The sequence below is a fragment of the Periophthalmus magnuspinnatus genome, chromosome 18 (assembly GCF_009829125.3).
Source record: "Periophthalmus magnuspinnatus isolate fPerMag1 chromosome 18, fPerMag1.2.pri, whole genome shotgun sequence".
In the NCBI taxonomy this organism is placed as follows: domain Eukaryota; kingdom Metazoa; phylum Chordata; class Actinopteri; order Gobiiformes; family Gobiidae; genus Periophthalmus; species Periophthalmus magnuspinnatus.
This window is the reverse complement of record NC_047143.1, coordinates 20,323,550-20,342,961: the sequence shown is the minus strand read 5'-3', so window position 1 is coordinate 20,342,961 and position 19,412 is coordinate 20,323,550. Positions and strand designations below refer to the sequence as shown.

The 19,412-nt window shown below is 40.1% G+C and overlaps 1 protein-coding gene and 2 non-coding genes across 4 annotated transcripts in view; 1 reads left to right on the top strand and 2 right to left on the bottom strand.

Moving 5' to 3' along the window:
- Window positions 1-19,412, top strand: part of adissp (adipose secreted signaling protein) — a 200,473-nt gene that overhangs the window by 174,868 nt on the left and 6,193 nt on the right. For both annotated transcript variants that reach the window (XM_033983648.2, XM_055229033.1), the window contains exons 3-5: window positions 1,629-1,783; window positions 12,781-12,919; window positions 16,128-16,253. In XM_033983648.2, coding sequence (XP_033839539.1) covers window positions 1,629-1,783; window positions 12,781-12,919; window positions 16,128-16,253 — 420 coding nt within the window. The remainder of the gene's footprint in view (window positions 1-1,628; window positions 1,784-12,780; window positions 12,920-16,127; window positions 16,254-19,412) is intronic.
- Window positions 17,851-17,921, bottom strand: trnag-gcc (transfer RNA glycine (anticodon GCC)). Its single transcript has one exon. It is a non-coding gene; the product is annotated as a tRNA-Gly (tRNA).
- Window positions 18,435-18,505, bottom strand: trnag-gcc (transfer RNA glycine (anticodon GCC)). Its single transcript has one exon. It is a non-coding gene; the product is annotated as a tRNA-Gly (tRNA).

Below are 19,412 nucleotides of genomic sequence, written 5' to 3'. Positions count from 1 at the left end.
TCACAGCACATTTTACAAAAAAAGAGGAAATTTATACTGTCATATTCATCATCAGTGATTTTGTTCTTCCTCAAGATTTTAAGCTTACTAATGCAGTTTTAGCGAGGTCAAATAAAAGCCTCCTTTTAATTATAGGGTCAAATGGCATTTAGGAAAGGAAAAAATAATAATAAAATAATAGGAAAGGAAAAAATACATTGTATACTATATCCATATTCATATTAATTCATATATATAATATGAATTTATGTAAAAACCTTCTCATCCATATTTTTTATACAAAGTAAATAAAAGAAAGACATGAACATACTAAAGAAAGACTACTATTACTGCACCCACTGATCTTGCTATTACTTCTACTACTATTACCAGTGATGGCTGCAGGGGGTATGCCTGTACTCACTGTGTGTACCTTAGATTTCCATGGATTGAATCCAAACGGAGCAGTGTGGCAGTGGTTACTGACCAAATTATTCACCTCTTTAGTGAGCACAGAGCTGGAAAACTATTCAAATCTGCCCGTTTCTGACATTGGTTATGCAAAATACAGTGCCACCAGGGGCTTGTTTTAAATGTGAGTGTACAGGTGAGCCTTATGAAGCACGGAGCGACCTCCACTACCAGTGTCACCCAGACACCAGTCCTGTGGGTGGCACGATAATAACTCTACAAAACAAGTGTGTATAGTCAACAACTTGTTTATGGGAGTCTCTTGCTCCCCCCCTCTCTCTGTGCAGCACAAAACTGTCACTCATCTCAGTCTGGTCTGGGCGGTCTGGTTGTAACAAATGTGCCCAGGGCTGTCAGGACATGGACCCCGCTTTGTGTAATCAAACGATTTAAATCCCTCTGCACCAATTTGGTAAACCTAAATGTAAAGTGAGAAGATGATGTAAACATTCAATAAACCACAAAACTGATCAGCAGCTCTTTGTAATACTAAATAAAATGCTGTGGACATCAGACCTCCAGAGCCCCGTGCATCTGATTTAAGATGGAAGTGTGCAGACTGAGAGCAGAGGAGAGGCTGAGGGAAGAGCAACGACGGGGACTGAAATGGGGCAGTGAAACAGAGGGGCAGCCAGGGAAAACATTAAAATAGGCCTATGTGACTAGTGCACATGGGTGTGCATTAAACTGCGCATGTAGTCTCCCACCCACTTGGCTGTGCATACCTTCCGAAAAAATCCCTCAGGCATCCGTGACTATTATTATTGTTGTTTGTTTGCTATATTGGAACATACATGTCCAATGGCCACCTGGCATTTCAATAAAAATACAAAAATAGAAATTAAACTACTATGAACAACGTGTGTTTATTCTGTGAGCTTGTTCGCTTTTCCACAGATCTGATCTGTGACTTGGCCTGGTGGCTTTATGGGGATGGATATGTTAAATGCCATCTTTTTCATATTTTGGAACATTCTAGGCAAGCAAGTAACAAAGGTGGTAGGTTTTTTTTTTTACATCCTACTTTCTCTATCCACAAAAAGTAAGACTGTTGCCATAGTGATTCACAATTTAAAAGAGACAGACACAAGACAGACAACTCCCACTGGATGTACTATTAGTCTACCTTATATTTAAACATGTACTCTCTCCTAAAGTTTCTATTTTGTTTCTCTCAGGTTGTGCGAAAACTGGAGGGGTGCGTTTTTCCGAGGACCACCACCATCCTCACCACCATGCGGCCCACGCCTCTTCACATGTGCACTTTGATGAAAAACTACATGACTCGGTTGTCATGGTGATGCCAGAGGATGATGGGAACTTCATGGTCAAGGTGGGTCCCAAAATTGACTTGATATCGGTGATATGAGGAAAAAAATGACATGTTTTTTTTTTTTTTTTTGACTCCTTGATTATTTGGGCCTGAAGTGGTAAATAAAATGTTATTTTTCTTCTGAGAGTTCACACTTCTCTGTGATTGGTTTAATCATTCAAAGCATGCTACAAGCTGACCAACTGAAGGAGTGGATGGGGAAAAGTAGATGACGTGTTGTGTCTGTGATGTATTATTTGGGTTTCAATTCAATTGTGTGCATAGGTGCCATTTTGTGGACTATTGAAAAGATAGAAGATTTTTGTTTTGAATTGTTGATTGTTATGGCAACTGTGCTAATCTTTTGTCACATTGCAACTTATGATATAGCTTTATAAAACACAAAAGTACTATTTATCAATATTCTTTCCAAATTGACAGATTGGATCACTAAAATCGGACAAAATCAGAAAATGTATATGAAATTATATATTATTGGACTTAAAACTAAATTTGGCACTTAATTTAAATGTATGACCTCCTTGCAATTTAAAAAAAAAAAGATATCTTTGATTATTGTAAGATGCTATAGTTCACTTTACTAGTTCTGGCCCCATTGATAAAATCTATGGCACTTTACTTTCTGCCCCTAAGATCTAATTAACTTATGCAGTCCTGTAGTAATACACCTGGTTACTTTTATCCAAGGTACCTACTACCTCAAGGATTTACATTCAAAATTTTAATCTTAATTGAGTTAGAAGTGTGGCAGTCTGGCTGTCGTGCCTGTGCTTAATATCATATGATTAAATTGTGTTTTATAATACAATCCTTTGAGAGAAAGCAGCTGGACTATGTTAATGTACAGAGTCTCCCCAGGCTATATCAAATGTTTCAGCCAATACAATAGTTTATTACATTGCTCAGTTAAGGGGTATAGACTTCTCTCTGGTTGTAGAAGTCATTCAGCAGCAACCTACAGCAAGGTAACATTAGCCTAGATGAAGCATTGCAATTTTCTGTATAATCATTATAGCCTTATATAATGTTTTTTGTGGATTATTAACTTTTACCATACAAAGTACAATTATCTCCAGTTGTCACGGTGGTGTAGTGTGTGCTCTCTCATGACAGTTGTTAAGCGTGGAGTAGGCCTGTCACGTTAATTAAAATATCGACTCATTGTTCAATACAGATGGAACAATATTTTTTGAGATCCGGGTAGCAGTCGAAGGCGGGGACCTCGACGACCGGATCTCCGGACATGGAGACTAGCTCTGGGGACATGGAATGTCACCTCGCTGGGGGGGAAGGAGCCTGAGCTTGTGCGGGAGGTTGAGCGTTACCGGCTAGATATAGTCGGCCTCACCTCCACGCACAGCTTGGGCTCTGGAACCCAACTTCTTGAGAGGGGTTGGACTCTCCATTTCTCTGGCGTTGCCCGCGGGGAGCGGCGGCGAGCTGGTGTGGGCTTGCTCATTGCCCCACAGCTCAGCCGCTGCGTGTTGGGGTTCACTCCGGTGAACGAGAGGGTCGCGTCCCTGCGCCTTCGGGTCGGGGACAGGTCTCTCACTGTTGTGTCGGCCTACGGGCCAAACAGCAGTGCAGAGTACCCGGCCTTCTTGGAGTCCCTGGGAGGGGTACTAGACAGTGCACCAACCGGGGACTCCGTTGTTCTCCTGGGGGACTTCAACGCCCATGTGGGTAACGACAGTGACACTTGGAGGGGCGTGATTGGGAGGAACGGCCTCCCCGATCTGAACCCGAGCGGTGTTTTGTTATTGGACTTCTGTGCTAGTCACAGCTTGTCCATAACAAACACCATGTTCGAGCACAAGGGTGTCCATCGGTGCACATGGCACCAGGACACTCTAGGTCAGAGGTCGATGATCGACTTTGTTGTCGTGTCATCTGACCTCCGACCGCGTGTCTTGGACACTCGGGTGAAGAGAGGGGCTGAGCTGTCAACTGATCACCACCTGGTGGTGAGTTGGATCCGCTGGCGGAGGAGGAAGCCGGACAGACCTGGCAGGCCCAAGCGTATTGTGAGGGTCTGCTGGGAACGTCTGGCGGAGCCCTCTGTCAGGGGGGTCTTCAACTCCCACCTCCGGGAGAGCTTCTCCCTGATCCCGGGGGAGGTTGGAGACATGGACTCCGAGTGGGCCATGTTCTCCACCTCTATTGTTGATGCGGCTGCTCGTAGCTGTGGTCGTAAGGTCTGTGGTGCTTGTCGCGGCGGCAATCCCCGAACCCGGTGGTGGACACCGGAAGTAAGGGATGCCGTCAAGCTGAAGAAGGAGTCCTATCGAGCCTTGTTGGCTCGTGGGACTCCTGAGGCAGCTGATGAGTACCGGCGGGCCAAGCGTGCCGCGGCTCGGGCAGTCACAGAGGCAAAAACTCGGGGTTGGGAGGAGTTCGGGGAGGCCATGGAGGAGGACTATCGGATGGCCTCAAAGAGATTCTGGCAAACCGTCCGACGCCTCAGGAGGGGAAAGCAGTGCTTCACCAACACTGTTTACAGTGCGGGTGGAGAGCTGCTGACCTCGACTGGGGATGTTGTCGGGCGGTGGAAGGAATACTTTGAGGATCTCCTCAATCCCACTGTCACGTCTTCCGAGGAGGAAGCAGAAACTGGGGACCCAGGGGCGGACTCGTCCATCACCCTGGCTGAAGTCACTGAGGTGGTTGGCAAGCTCCTCGGTGGCAAGGCTCCGGGGGTGGATGAGATCCGTCCTGAGTACCTCAAGTCTCTGGATGTTGTGGGACTGTCTTGGCTGACACGTCTCTGCAACATCGCGTGGCGGTCGGGGACAGTACCTGTGGAATGGCAGACCGGGGTGGTGGTCCCTCTGTATAAGAAGGGGGACCGGAGGGTGTGTTCCAATTACAGGGGAATCACACTCCTCAGCCTTCCCGGTAAGGTCTATTCCAGGGTGCTGGAGAGGAGAATCCGACCGATAGTCGAACCTCGGATTCAGGAGGAGCAGTGTGGTTTTCGCCCTGGTCGTGGAACACTGGACCAGCTCTATACTCTCCATCGGGTCCTCGAGGGTTCATGGGAGTATGCCCAACCAGTCCACATGTGTTTTGTGGATCTGGAGAAGGCATTCGACCGTGTCCCTCGTGGTGTCCTTTGGGGGGTGCTCTGGGAGTATGGGGTCCGGGGCTCTTTGCTAAGGGCTGTCCGGTCCCTGTATGACCGGAGCAGGAGCTGTGTTCGCATTGCCGGCAGTAAGTCAGACCTGTTCCCAGTGCATGTTGGACTCCGCCAGGGCTGCCCTTTGTCACCGGTTCTGTTCATTATATTTATGGACAGAATTTCTAGGCGCAGCCAGGGGCCGGAGGGGGCCTGGTTTGGGAACCACAGGATTTCATCTCTGCTGTTTGCAGATGATGTTGTCCTGATGGCTTCTTCGAGCCAGGACCTGCAGCAGGCACTGGGGCGGTTTGCAGCCGAGTGTGAAGCGGCTGGGATGAGAATCAGCTCCTCCAAATCCGAGGCCATGGTTCTCGACCGGAAAAAGGTGGTTTGCTCTCTCCGGGTGGGTGGTGAGTCTCTGCCCCAAGTGGAGGAGTTCAAGTATCTCGGGGTCTTGTTCACGAGTGAGGGAAGGATGGAGCGTGAGATTGACAGGCGGATCGGTGCAGCGTCTGCTGTGATGCGGTCGCTGTATCGGTCCGTTGTGGTAAAGAAGGAGCTGAGCCGGAAGGCGAAGCTCTCGATTTACCGGTCAATCTACGTTCCTACCCTCACCTATGGTCATGAGCTTTGGGCAATGACCGAAAGGACAAGATCGCGGATACAAGCGGCTGAAATGGGTTTCCTCCGCAGAGTGGCCGGGCGCACCCTTAGGGATAGGGTAAGGAGCTCGGTCACACGGGAGGAGCTCGGAGTAGAGCCGCTGCTCCTACACGTTGAGAGGAACCAGCTGAGGTGGCTCGGGCATCTGCTCAGGATGCCTCCTGGACGCCTCCCTAGGGAGGTGTTCTGGGCATGTCCCACCGGGAGGAGGCCCCGGGGAAGACCCAGGACACGCTGGAGGGACTATGTCTCTCGGCTGGCCTGGGAACGCCTTGGGGTCCCACCGGAGGAGCTGGAGGACGTGTCCGGGGTGAGGGAAGTCTGGGAGTCCCTGCTTAGACTGCTGCCCCCGCGACCCGGCCCCGGATAAGCGGAAGAAAATGGATGGATGGATCAGTATGTGTTATGTGTACATTTTGTTTGTACTAGTGGGAATTTCGTTGTTATTTTTTGGTTATTAGATAAGATTTGAGCCACAAAAGATTGAATGAATAACCTCTATGACTCATTACGTACGCAAACTACAAAAGTGTTTTTTGCAGTTTTTTTGTTTCTGGTTTAAATCTGCTCTTGGGTTTTTGTGTCAGTGGTGTAGATTAGTTTCAATATTATCATTTATAATTTCTTCAGCAATATATAACATCAAAATTCGCTATCATGACATGACTAGTGTGGACCCTCAGCCTCTCTGTAGTCAGTCAGACTCCAGTCATGAACCCTCTACAACGTTCTAAATCTCTCCCCACTGGGAAAGTGGTGTAGTGTGTCTCAAGCTTTAATCTCAAACCATGTCTTCCGCTCTGTCAAAAGGAGTTAATATGCTTATAATAACAGCTGAGATGTTTCTGTGATGCCGCAAGTGCCTGGAGCTGATTCTTGCTGATTTAGAGATTAGGAAAACTCAATAAACATGTAAGACTGGGATATTGCAATATTTTACTTTGAACTTTTTTTTACAAATTGTTTCCTCAAGGTCTGAGAAGACAGAATCTTCTGAATGAACATCAAATATGATGCAATTGTGATATATTATTTGTAGTAGTTTTGTTTTTACCATTATCCCTTAGGCTAAGTAGTCTTCCTGGTGTAGGTAAGTGTCTTGAGAACCATGTGAAATAATATACAGGATACATTTGGACATAATATACGTGATAGTCAGTTTTTTGGCAAAATTAAATGAGTAAATCAACAATTTGAAGTTAGGAAAAACAAAAACATGCCAGTGCCGTTGCCGTAACAGAGGTGAGCAGTGTCCATTATGCAATACTCCAAGTAATATCATGAAGTCTAGTGAAGTAAATTATACTTATAGAACCAGAATAATTGCCTAATAATGAAAACTATATTATTACACAATGAATGTTATTTGACCTGTGTAAAGATGATGACATTATTACTCCGACTTGGGGATTTTTTCACTTGTCCAAACTTGGGGATTTTGCATTGTTGCTCACATAATCTTAACATTATTTAGCCTATATTCCCAGGAATAGATGTTACGACCTATTTTTAACTGATTTATTGTACGATATATTGTCTATTTGATGATAACACTGACATTCCATTTTATTTGTTAACATAATTCTGAATCCAGTTTATCCGGTTACATAACAGGCATCGCTCCAGTAACAATCTTCAAATCATATCTCACAGCAAGCTAACCTCTGCTATGGGCAATAAACTCATAAGGGAAGATCAGCAATTCCCCACGCACTTGCAGCCTTCTGAGTTCAGGTACATAGAATATAAAGAAAATAAACCTTAAGTGTTGATTTTATGAAATTAAAGGTGCTGTACCAGATTTTTACTGTCTTGAAAAGGAAAAAAACAGAATTTGTTAAATTTAAACGTTTTGCAGTCTTCCAAAGTTATTCCTCACTTACTCTAGGCATTCCTAATTATTCACCATGGTGAATATATAATTGCTTTTTACAAGTTTCAGAGACCAAAGAGCATTTTTGCAGTCACGGTAAAGCTAACAACAACTAGCATGACATGAACATTATGATTATCTGACAGTAAAACACTTAACATAATTCGATGCAGACAGCACATAGCGAACATATTTTGACCTCAACAGATGCTTATACAATATATCTGTGCTGCGGCAACACAAATTTTACTCAAATATGTGGGGAAAAAATCTGGTACAGGGTCTTTATGCATCAACGATGTTTATGAAGTTAACAATAGCAGCTATTTTGAAGTCCGACCACTGGTGACACATTACAATGCTCTAGTTGTTATGGCTTTGAACCATCATCTAATTCTAGTTTCACTGTACTACGGATGGTCCAATATGGATTTTTTTTTTTCTTGCACTTGGGACAAACTGGGAATAATATTAGTATTGGGGCAGTGCAGAAAAATATGGGCAATATTTTCTATATCAGACCAAAAATCCCAAAAATGCTAACAGTTTAGTTGCTCATGTTGAGATGTCTTTTATTGCAAGTGTACTTCAGAAATACTTGGCGGTCATTCAGGTTGGTTCAAGAGGCTTTAAAGTGAAGTCAAGTACTATTCAAGTGGCCTGCCCTTTTCTTTGCTTTCAGAGGGACTGGAGATAGAAGCTGTGTTTTTTTTAACCTACAATATTGTTTGTGTTTCTTATGAGTCTAGGAGGTTATTGAAAACTAACTAAGGCTTAAAAGAAGTAGTTTGTTTTGTTCTTTTTCATAACTAAATTCTTTTGAAAGGGTGTGTTCACATTATAAGGTGTGGCAATATGGTCTAAAATTTGCATCAGTGATATAATAGATAATACACCTCTTAAAGAAGATTGATCTGATTTTGTCATAAAACATGAAAAACAGAAATGGTTTGCAATGGTTTGCAATGGTCCATAGTTATTCCTCACTTGTCTTATAAATTCATTTGAATAATTAAGTGCTTGAAATGCATAAGGGTTGACAAAGTGTGCTCAAATACATGGAAAAAGGGCTTTAAAAGAATTGCTGCCTTCTTGTCTTGTGTAGATATTATTGCCTAGTAGTAAAATGGTCTATAGGATAAAGTTCAACTCCTAAGTGCCGCGCTTTCTTTAAGCTTGTTGTTGCTAAAGCCTTTTGAGTCTACATGAGCAAAGTCACGACTAAAGTACTCGGTAAGAACATTTATTTTAATTCTTAAATCTTCTATTTTAAATGACCTAGTTTCATTAGTGCAGCCAGATGGACAGAAGGGATGGTTGGTGTTTTTTAAGGGGGGTTGAGATGTGTGGGTTGGAATGGTATCCGCACACAGCAAGATTTACATTTTGAAATTCAAGCTTCAAAACTAGTTTTAAATAGAGTTTGGGACTGAACATCAATATTACATGAAAAATCTGGCATTTTTGTTGCTAAAGTTCAAAACAACCATAAAGATGCATTAGCTAAAACAATGTTAAATGGTAAACAAAAAGAGCTATACAGTAACCTTCCTGAACATCTTTAGAATGGTCTTGAGCTGTATCAGAACATATATAAGACCACATAGACTAGTATATGCCCATGGACCATTATGGCACATACCTGGATGACTGAGGGATTACACAGATATAAGACTGCGTGGTAATATAAAAGAAAGTACTATGATTTAATGGTTAAAGTCACATTCTATTGTCTAAAGAAACCTTTTCTCATTATCATTGTGGTATCAAGTATATTCCTTAGTATCAGAATCAAGTTTGAGATTTTAGTGCCGTGACACTAGTTCATTGAGATTAATTAAGATTAATTGCGGTTTCTATAGTACTTCTGTGGAATAGTACTGTTCTTAATGCAATATATCATTTTATACATTTACAGTGATTTTTCAGGCTTTAAAACTGGCAAGGTGGAATACATAACACGTATTCTGTTACTATCACAGCTCTTGCTTGTGTTAAACACGTGTTTATTTATCAGCAGTGAAACAGTAGAGGAGCTTTGGATAAATTAATGTGACAGGTTAAAGTAACAAATCAGATCAAGAAGTAACATTCATTGTTTGTTTAAGTTCAAGTGGTGTTAAAATGGTGATATGTTTTCAGCTAGGTACTAGTTTTATATTACTAAATTGGTCTATTATTTTTTTTTCTTTCTTAAATTGCAAATCTACTACTTTGCAGGATTTGGAGTAGGTTTTTTTTGTGTTTTTTTTTTTTTAATGAATATGTCACCATCTCCAAAGTGTCTGCAGCTAGGCCTTAACATGTAGCATGAGTTGTAGTTGGTAGTAAAAATCATCATTATATTACATTGTCTTACTAAATTAAAGCCAAATTGTGAATCTTCTTAGTTACATAAATTGGCTTTTGATAGCAATTGATACAAAACCAATGTTCTTCACTCGGTATTACCATGTACATTATTCTTGTTTGTAGTGTATCAAAAGCTTTGGTCCAAGGCTCTGGTTTAAATGTTGGAATTGTCTTGTCCTGATAAAATATGTGACATTTTGTTGTGCAGTGAAATAATAGCGCTATTGTTTTGGAGGAACTTTTATGGGCGTATCCGAAGAGTTACACATAGATGACATCATGATTTGTGTGAAGTGAATGAATGTGCATTAAAAGTATGGGGATTTCCAACCTCCAGCAACTTTTAATATCCAGGAATGAAAGGCAATAGTGATGATGAGTGATATAATAGTTTTATTTATTGCTTAAGGTCACATGACTGCAACAACCAATCAGATTAATTGTGGTTAAAGTTGTACAAGAAGAGTAAACATTTGTGCTTAAATAAATCAAATGTATTAGCTGTCATATTTAGTCTGGTGGAAATATAATGAAAAAAAATCTCCAAGGCAAATAAAAGTTTGACTAGTTGACTTATCGGTGGTGGTGAAATCCATTGAAATAAATGGTACCACTGCATAATAAGTACTCTTTAATTAGCTCAATAAAACATGAGCAAAGGCATAATGCATAATGAACAAATAGTTTATTAAGAATGATTCTGGCTTTGAAACTACCTCATTAATTTTACTCTGAACCTAAACCCTTCATTTTATATCTTTGTTCATTATGAAGTCTTTGTTTGTGCTTTATTAAGCCTGTTAAAGGTGTAGTTATTAGTTAGGTGTAGTAAAGTATTACCAAGTAATTCAATCAAATCCTTAAGTCAACCGAAGTCCCAATTCGGGTAAATGTAAAAGTTGGCTGGGCATCTGGATCAAGTTTACATAAAAGTAATAATTATGATGAGGGAAGTCTGGGAGTCCCTGCTTAGACTGCTGCCCCCGCGACCCGGCCCCGGATAAGCGGAAGAAAATGGATGGATGGATGGAATAATTATGCAGTGACATAAACTTGTTCTGATTTGTTCATCTTTATTATTTTTGCCGCTGTAAATTCGGAGGAAAATAACAATGACACAAAGGAAGTCTAGGTGTAGCAGAGCATAGAGGTTTTAACAAAGAGAAAAATTCATGAGCACATAATCACAAAGGCAGGGAGAGGATAGAGAAGAGACGGATAAAAACAGGAGACTGGGGAAAAGCAGTAGAGACTATAATCTTACAGCCCCTACAGCTACTGCTACTACGAGACTGCTCCCTGCACCAGAGAGGGAAAGAGTGCTACACACTAGCACTACACTTAGAGTTTGGGATGTCACAATGTCAAATGTTGTTAAAATTATTGTGAGAAGAAACATCACAATTTAAAGGGGCCAGAGCTATTTTTTGTGTAATAAAGTCAAATATCTTTTGCCCCAGTACAAATATATTGTAAAAGTTATTATTGGGGTCGAAATGAGTCTGCATCTAATTATACAACATTTGTATTGTCCGAGTAACTAGTCCGAGTAACTAGTCTGGTGTGTTGTTAGCATGCTAGTTGTTATTAACTTTACCGTGTCTGCAAAACTCTGCTGGTTTGATTGTATAAACATATGCTTAAAGCTTAAAGCTGGGGCTCTTTATTCTTGTGAATGTGTAAATTATATTGTATATTGTAAAAGCAGCACTTTTTCTGCGTCTCTGAAGTATTTTCTTAATTGCAGAGCCCTAGCAGCACTAAGATTGACTGCATTTTGACAGTCTCCCCTTGTTTCACTTTGTTGTATGAAAAACCTGTTCTTATGTGCCCAGTGATTTGCGAGACCTATTAACTAGTAAGACTAGTGAGAATACCTATTTCCTCCATTTGTGGTTTGAAAATCGGGTTATGCAGCTTTAAAATGTTGTGCACAATTTCTCCATTTTACTTCTAAGCTCTGACAAAGACACTCAGGTGTGTAGGCTGGTCCATGTTTCAATAAAGGACTTGTCATTTTTCTACACAAGAGTGACTTGAATTGTTTCAGCTTCACTACCGTTTACATTTTTACATCGGTATGTGCTAAGCTAAATCTGTTCCTCCACAGTTTCTCCAGGCTTTGAACCTGTGATCATATTGAGCTATAAGTACACACAGGAGCCCTATGGTGTATGTTGCACTCATGGGTATTATTTATTAGAGCAGCTTATAAGTACTTCTTTGTTTATTAGTCTGTGAACTTGTCTTGGGCAGAGCAAAGTAATGCTTTCTTTTCCCTTAATTTAAATCTCTCTCCTTTCATTAGTCCCTTTGAAAATCCCTTTCCCGCGGTTTGAGTTTACAAAGTTTAAAAGACCTTTAAACACAATTTGTATCACTACCTCTGTCAGGTGAAGTGAATAACATGGATTCTTATTTAATTATGTTTGATGTGTATGGAAAAACAGAAAGTTGGTGAGCTTTTAACATTGTTTCCTCATCAAAAACATACTTAGAGATTTTTTTTTTTTTGCTTAATTGACCCTGATTTGATGAATTTTGTGCAGTAAGTCCACAGCCCCTGAGCCTTCACAACACACTTTCAGTGGTTTGAATTTTCCTAGAATTGTTGCATCACAGGCAGAAATCCTGCACATTTTAAGTTAAGCTTTTCTTCTGTTAAATGACATTAATCACACACATTCATTCATGTGTGTTCTTTAATATCCTGTGTAATACTGTTCCGTCACCTGTTTTGTCTTGCCCTTGGAGACGCTTGACATGGAATGTTTCACAGTGTGGAATTTATCTGACTTCCCCAGATCTGACTTGTACCTTGGCCTAGTGGTGTCGCCTGCTCGTCCCCATGGAGACAACAATTTAATGCCATACTGTGAAACATTCAAAGTAATGAATAAAGATGGAATAGTCCAAGAAACAAATATTAGCCAGGTGGAAATAATATTATGTAATTGATTTGTTTTAACCCAGACTGTTTTTTATGTGCAGGTTGGTTTCTTAAAGACGCAGCATAAATATGAAATCATCTTCACATTGCCGGAGGTTCCAGCTTTGGGGAAAGATGTATGCCCCGCCCCTGTCCCGAGCCCTCATCTGCGGATCACAAACCTCACACCTCTGCCTGATGGTAAGGCCAGTTTATTTTCACTAGCTAGGACCACACCACTACAATAGTATACAATAAAGATATTTATTGATGGATGATATGGATAGATGTGGTAGCTGGGGTTGATGGGTAGAGACTCGGGATGGGGGCTCTGTCTCAGGTGGTCGGCCCAGCGGATTCAGGACTGTAAATGGTGATGTCTTACAGCTGAAGACAAACAGGAGACATGGGGTGAGAGGGAGGAGTTGAGAGACAGACATTATCAGGATAGACCTTTATAAATAGACCTTCTGGGTAATAAGGCCCGAGCCAAGAGTCGTCTTGGGAGGGACTTATTAAAAGTGTGCCTTGAGACCCAAAAATCAGGCAGTAAACAAGCCCAGACATGGCAGGGACCGGTATCAAAAATTTGAACTTTTTTACTTCAAATTCTGAGTGAAAATCTCAAGAAAAAATATTGAAAGATAGCTCAGTAACAAACCCAGACAAAAGTGCACATCATCCCCTCGAACAGTTTTCATCGAAAACACCTCAAATTTAGCTAAAAGAAACAAAAAAAATTGATAAAAATGATCAATTCTATTTTTTTATATGAAGTTGGGCGTGGTTGTGATGAACGGTCAGCAAAATGGCAAAATTCAGAATTAAAAAAAAAAAAATTCTGTCTTTCGCAAGTGTTAGCGGATTTGAATGTTCCCAATAAAGTGCGCATGTAGATCTGTGAGTTGAACACAATGACATGCAAATCGAGCCTCTATCTAGGAAAATGTCTCTCTAGTGCCCACTTAAATTTTAATTTTAAAAAATTCATAAAAGAAAAAATTGTTACTGAGTTCTGAAAAAATGTACACAGGCCTTATTTGTGATAAAGTCACATGACTAGCTATTGGATTTTTTTTCAACCATCAGTTTTCTATATCAAAGACATTATTATTATTCTATGCTTTTCTACCTCAATTTTGACCCAATGAATACTAAGGAAAAGTCAAATTAATTTGACCCAAATGTAACATTGATGAAAAATTTGGTAATTTGAAGTCTGCATGAAAAATATTAAGAAATGGCCAGTAGTGCCCTCACAAACGAGGACATACCTCGCTCTGTGATTGTGTTACCGTGGCAATACCAAAAATGCGCCATTGAAATACATGGAATTTCGGCAACTGTGCATTGTTACAACCAAAATATTTGTGTTATACTGATACAACCACTGCCTACAAAACAAGCTCTTCCAAACAAGAATTAAATAAATTTAAAAATATTTAAAAATGGCTCAGTGGCCTCTCAAAATTCTAAATATATTACTGGTATAGGGGATGACCCTGACTTTGTAATTGGATGTCTTGGTAAAGACATAGACCATGTCAAGCCAAAGAAAATCCCCACACTAAACCCTACAGGAAGTCAGCCATATTAGGCGGAATATGGAGCCTAAGAAAACATACAACCTGCTCCACAGCGCCCCCTTGAACATGACATTTGAAATTTGCTACAGACATCCTTCTCATGATATTGAACAAAAAAGCCAGTGAAGACATACTTACATTTGTCATAGAAATACATAGGTTTTGGTTAACTGTGATGAAAAAAATACCTGTCATAGACCACTGAATTTTGGTACGCATATTCCTCACATCATACGGAACTAAAACTCAGTGACAATATACCTGTATCTTCAACCTTGCAGGTGTGCAATGTCAGAAATTGTCTCATTGGAATGAATGGATTAGTAACACATTTACACTGATTTTGAGAGGAGCTGGGTGTAGGCAGGGACAAGAGGCAAGAACTTTATTGTGGCATGTACCCCGCAGTCCCTGGAGGCGGCGAGGGCCTTTATCGCCACCAGCAACTTTAATTAGAGTTGTGGTTGAGGTGAGCTGTGGTTCACTGGAGCAGAACAGTAAGATGTTGAGGCGTGGTCCTGCTCCTGAACCTTAGTCGATCATATTAACTCCATTTATTCATGTAAACACATAAAAATATCACTTTTTGCCAAATCACTGAATTCTGTGCTTACTATGCTTATTTTGGAGCTTACAGTTGTTGACCTTGTCTGACTTTACTATTTTCCCCTCTTATGTAATGTTCACTATTTTTATTAAATGTTTTTTTTTTCTCATCTGTCTGTAGACATTGCTACAAATCATGTTTGTTTTATCCAATTTATGATATTTAAATATTCACAGCCTTAAAGTCTGTTGCTTATTAGTTGTAATTTACAAATTCCTCTGTCCCTGTCTACGTAGTCTCTAGGTTGTAGGCCACTCTTGAAACAGCCAAATTTATATTTAACCCTCATTTAAACATGAAGCTAATAGTTTTAACTGAATCAGGGCATCAATGTGGAACCTAATCAGTCCATGGTCACAGTTTTAGACATCAAGTCTCAAACGACTTCTATATTCAGCTCCAGTGGCCTGGTACTGTATTTTTGCACTGTCACTTTCCATTTGAGTTTTCTCTTTTATGGCCCCAGATTAAAGACACTGTATAAGATACAACTGTATTTAATGTCTTAAAACGTAAAAAAAAAAAAGTAGTTGATTTTAAATTCTTTGCATTGGTCAAAATATATTCCTAATTTTTCTAACGCATTTCTAATTAATATTCACCACAATTAGTTTATAAGTTATTTTCACATCTTCCATGGACCAGACCGGAGGTTTACCATGATGCTGCATGATGCTGATGCTAACAAGTTGCATGTTAACAGTATTCTTTCCTGGTTCGTGAACAATAAAAACACTTGATGATAAAAAGAGCTGTTTTTACAATCTATATCTACTGAGACTTATCTTTATTGGAAAGGATATCAGCAAGGGCATCTGGCATAGGAGAAAAATGTGTATCAAATTATAAATCCAATAACAACATACGAGAATGCTCAATTTTGCCGGGTTGCATTGAAAAGGCAAAACGGAAGGAAATTATAATTTATGTAAAAATGTTATTTGCTTAGTCAGTGCTCTAAAGATGACATCAGTGTCCACTTTGTGCCAGACTAAATCTAAATCGTGTTATTGAATGTATGGCTTCAAGCACAGCCTTAATATCCCCCATTGAAGCTCCTCTTGTGTAATAAAAGTCTGTTTGCTTATCAGTCAGCTGTACTCACATGTCTGCTGTGTTGATCTTGTGTTGATCTAACAGCTGATTATATTCCAGGTCACGCAGTTCAATAATAAACCATGCCTCACTTGGGGTTGTTGTTTTGTGTTTGGGGCAGGGGGTCTTCGGGTGACCTGCGAGTACATGGCACAACAGGAGGGCGTTTTGTGTGAGGAAGTGCTGCTGCTCAGTGAGACCAATGAAGATGTGTGCATCAAGGTCAAAGTTCACGCCAGAGTGATGGGTAAGGAGCACAACACTCCACTTTGTACATAAGCCTATTACTGTAATTAATATTATTGACTTATCGTTCAATAAATGATAGATGGGAAAATATTTTTGGGGGCTAAATTATCAAGTGTACATTTTATTTGTATTAGTGTGGGGTAGTAAATAACTACTAAACTGTTTCATTCTGCTATGCATTTATTGGGAGTTCCTTTTTTTTTACTAAATTGTGCATTTGGAATATATTTGGTTTGCTTCTGTGTCCGATTACCGATATTTACCAGTAAACTTAGCTTTCAAAATCCATAGCAAGGCACACAAATAGAAGTAAAGATCAGAAATGATCTTTACACTGAAATACAGTTACTCAAAATAATGTTCTGAATATGTTGAATATTTTTCTATTTATTTAATTTCCAGTACGTGATATTATGGCCATTAAATGTGTAATTAAAGCTTATAATTAGAGCTTATACAAGTTATTAATTCTAATAGCCACATATTTTTAGGCCTTTGACATTGTCCAATTTTTTTGTACAGTAAAATAAATAGTTGTCAGGTAGTAATTCAAGCAACTGTTTAATCTGGCACCACAAATAAAATAAGTCAGTATTACATGCTTATTTGTCTCCATAATTTTGAGCCTTTTGTTTTCTTGTGTTCTAACATGTAGTCTTGTGCTGCCATCTACAGGCTGTAGCATTTCACCACATAGTTTTATTAGCTCACCTTGAATGCCCCATTGTTGTTGGTAGAATATAGTTTAAAATAAAAATAAAGATGGGCCATGAGGTATTTATTTTTCTTAGCATTCAATGTAAATATGATTGTGATGTATGTCTTAAATATGTTTGACAAAAAAGATAAATAACTCACTAGCAAAAAAAAAAATCCTGTACACTGTATTATATTTCTGCAGTGTTTTGGCTAAATCAGTATCACTGACAGATTTGGATGTTGACAGATGGGCACTGTGTGGTCCAAACTGCTGTGTGTAAATAGTGTTGGATGAGCTCATGTGATTATTTCAATCGTGGTTTGGATTCAGTTTTTTAGTTCTGGAGCCCAGTCTCAACATCTGTGCAGATGTTTGTGACTTTGCACTATGTGAGATTAACTCTTGACAGGCTGTTGTTTATATACAGGGATATTACGACTACTGTTGAATCACCAGCCATTTTATCATTTAACCGTCTTCATAGAATTCCTTGTCTATGGTATAGAAAAGGCCCCCTTTTGACTAGAATTGTGCTAAAAAAAAGTCATATTGAATAGAATGTTAATATTATTAATATAATTCTTGACTATACAGTTTTACACCGCACCATGTGCTCTTATGTTATTAAGAATTAGTAAATAGTTAATAAAATTATTTATTTATTTTCAACAATACATGTTGGGTTAAATTTTATTGAAATTACTAAATCTTATTGTAAATTAAAACAAGCCACACATTATTCTTCCACAAACAGGTCCAGATCCTTGCAGGATTTTTATATCAAACATTGGACTGGCAGTTCATATAGATGTGATATTAAATGTCTTGTTTTGATTGCTGAAAAAAAGTGATATACTTCCCTACTAATAACTTTTGACAGGGGAAAAATTAAGTTTGCATTGGCCGGGAATCGAACCCGGGCCTCCCGCGTGGCAGGCGAGAATTCTACCACTGAACCACCAATGCATTGATAGCTAAGTTATGGGCAGGTCAAAAGTGAAAGGGGCTCCCGTTACTTCAGGACGTCAAGCATATTTCTGTGAACTGTAAATGATTTGTAGATTAGGGTAAAAACATATGCTTACAATTGCAGTTTCATCTCATAGCATCAATAACCAAATCATTGTTTCAGGTCATAAGTTTTGCCTGCGTTTCATTAAACTCAACAGTGTGGAGTGAGTTGGTTGAACCTTTGTGAGAAACAAACGATTCGTACTAGAACTAAAGGACCAGCTCAATAACAGAGTTTTGTGAAATGTTGCCACATGGCATAGTTCAGTGGGAGGGCGGAGTGAAGAGCCAGTGAACTGAAGGAAAGGGGGAAGGAGCAAAGTTTTGAGCAGAGCAACAGCACTACTAAGTGAGGGTATACTAGTCTAAACCATTCAGTTAAAATATGTTAAAAAGTAGTTTTCGGAGCATTTGAAAGTGTGAAGCGTAATGCAGAGGTGGTTCAAAATGTATGATTAAAACATTTTTTGCATTGGCCGGGAATCGAACCCGGGCCTCCCGCGTGGCAGGCGAGAATTCTACCACTGAACCACCAATGCTTTCATGTTCAGTTCATGGAAGGGTTGAATGCGCACAGTAGTGCTTCTAGCCCCAGACTGAGACTCGATATAGTTGCAAAGCGTTTTTGAGTTGTATCTGGTCATGATCAGAGAATATGATTTGGCCTGCTTATCTAGCCACTAAAACCCAGATAGAATTCTTTACCAGGTTTTAGAAAACTCAACATAAGAAATGCCTTTATTAGTCCCACAGTGGGGAAATTCCAATATTGCACCACACAGTTAAAGAACAGAAGGAAAATGGTAATGCAATAAAACAAGAAGATAGATAAATATCTTAAAATAATAAAAAAAAAAATAGACTTAAAAATAAACTAAAAATAGACTCTAATGTAACATCTCCGTAAAGTGACTTGAATATTGCACATAGGCATGGTTGAATGACACATGTTCAGTGTTAACAGTGCTCATTGTACAGTCTGACAGCAGCAGGAAGGAAAGACCTGCGAAACCTCTCCTTCACACAGCGAGGGTGAATCAGTCTGTCTCTGAAGCTGCTCTTCAGGGCAGACAGAGCGTCCTGCAGGGGGTGAGACTCATGGCCCAGCATAGAAAAGACCTTAGCCAGGACCCTCCTGTCCCCCACCTCCTGCAGTGAGTCCAGAGGACAGCCCAGGACGGAGCTGGACTTCTTGATGACCTTGTTCAGCTTCTTCCTCTCACTCTCTGAGATGCTGCTGTTCCAACAGACCACACAGTACAGGATGGCTGATGCCACCACAGAGTCATAGAAGGTCTTCAGGAGTGGTCCTCTCACTCCAAAAACCTGAGTCTCCTCAGGAGATAGAGCCTGCTCTGGCCCTTCCTGTACAGTGCATCTGTGTTGTGAGTCCAGTCCAGCTTGTTGTTCAGATGAACACCCAGGTACTTGTATGAGTCCACTCTC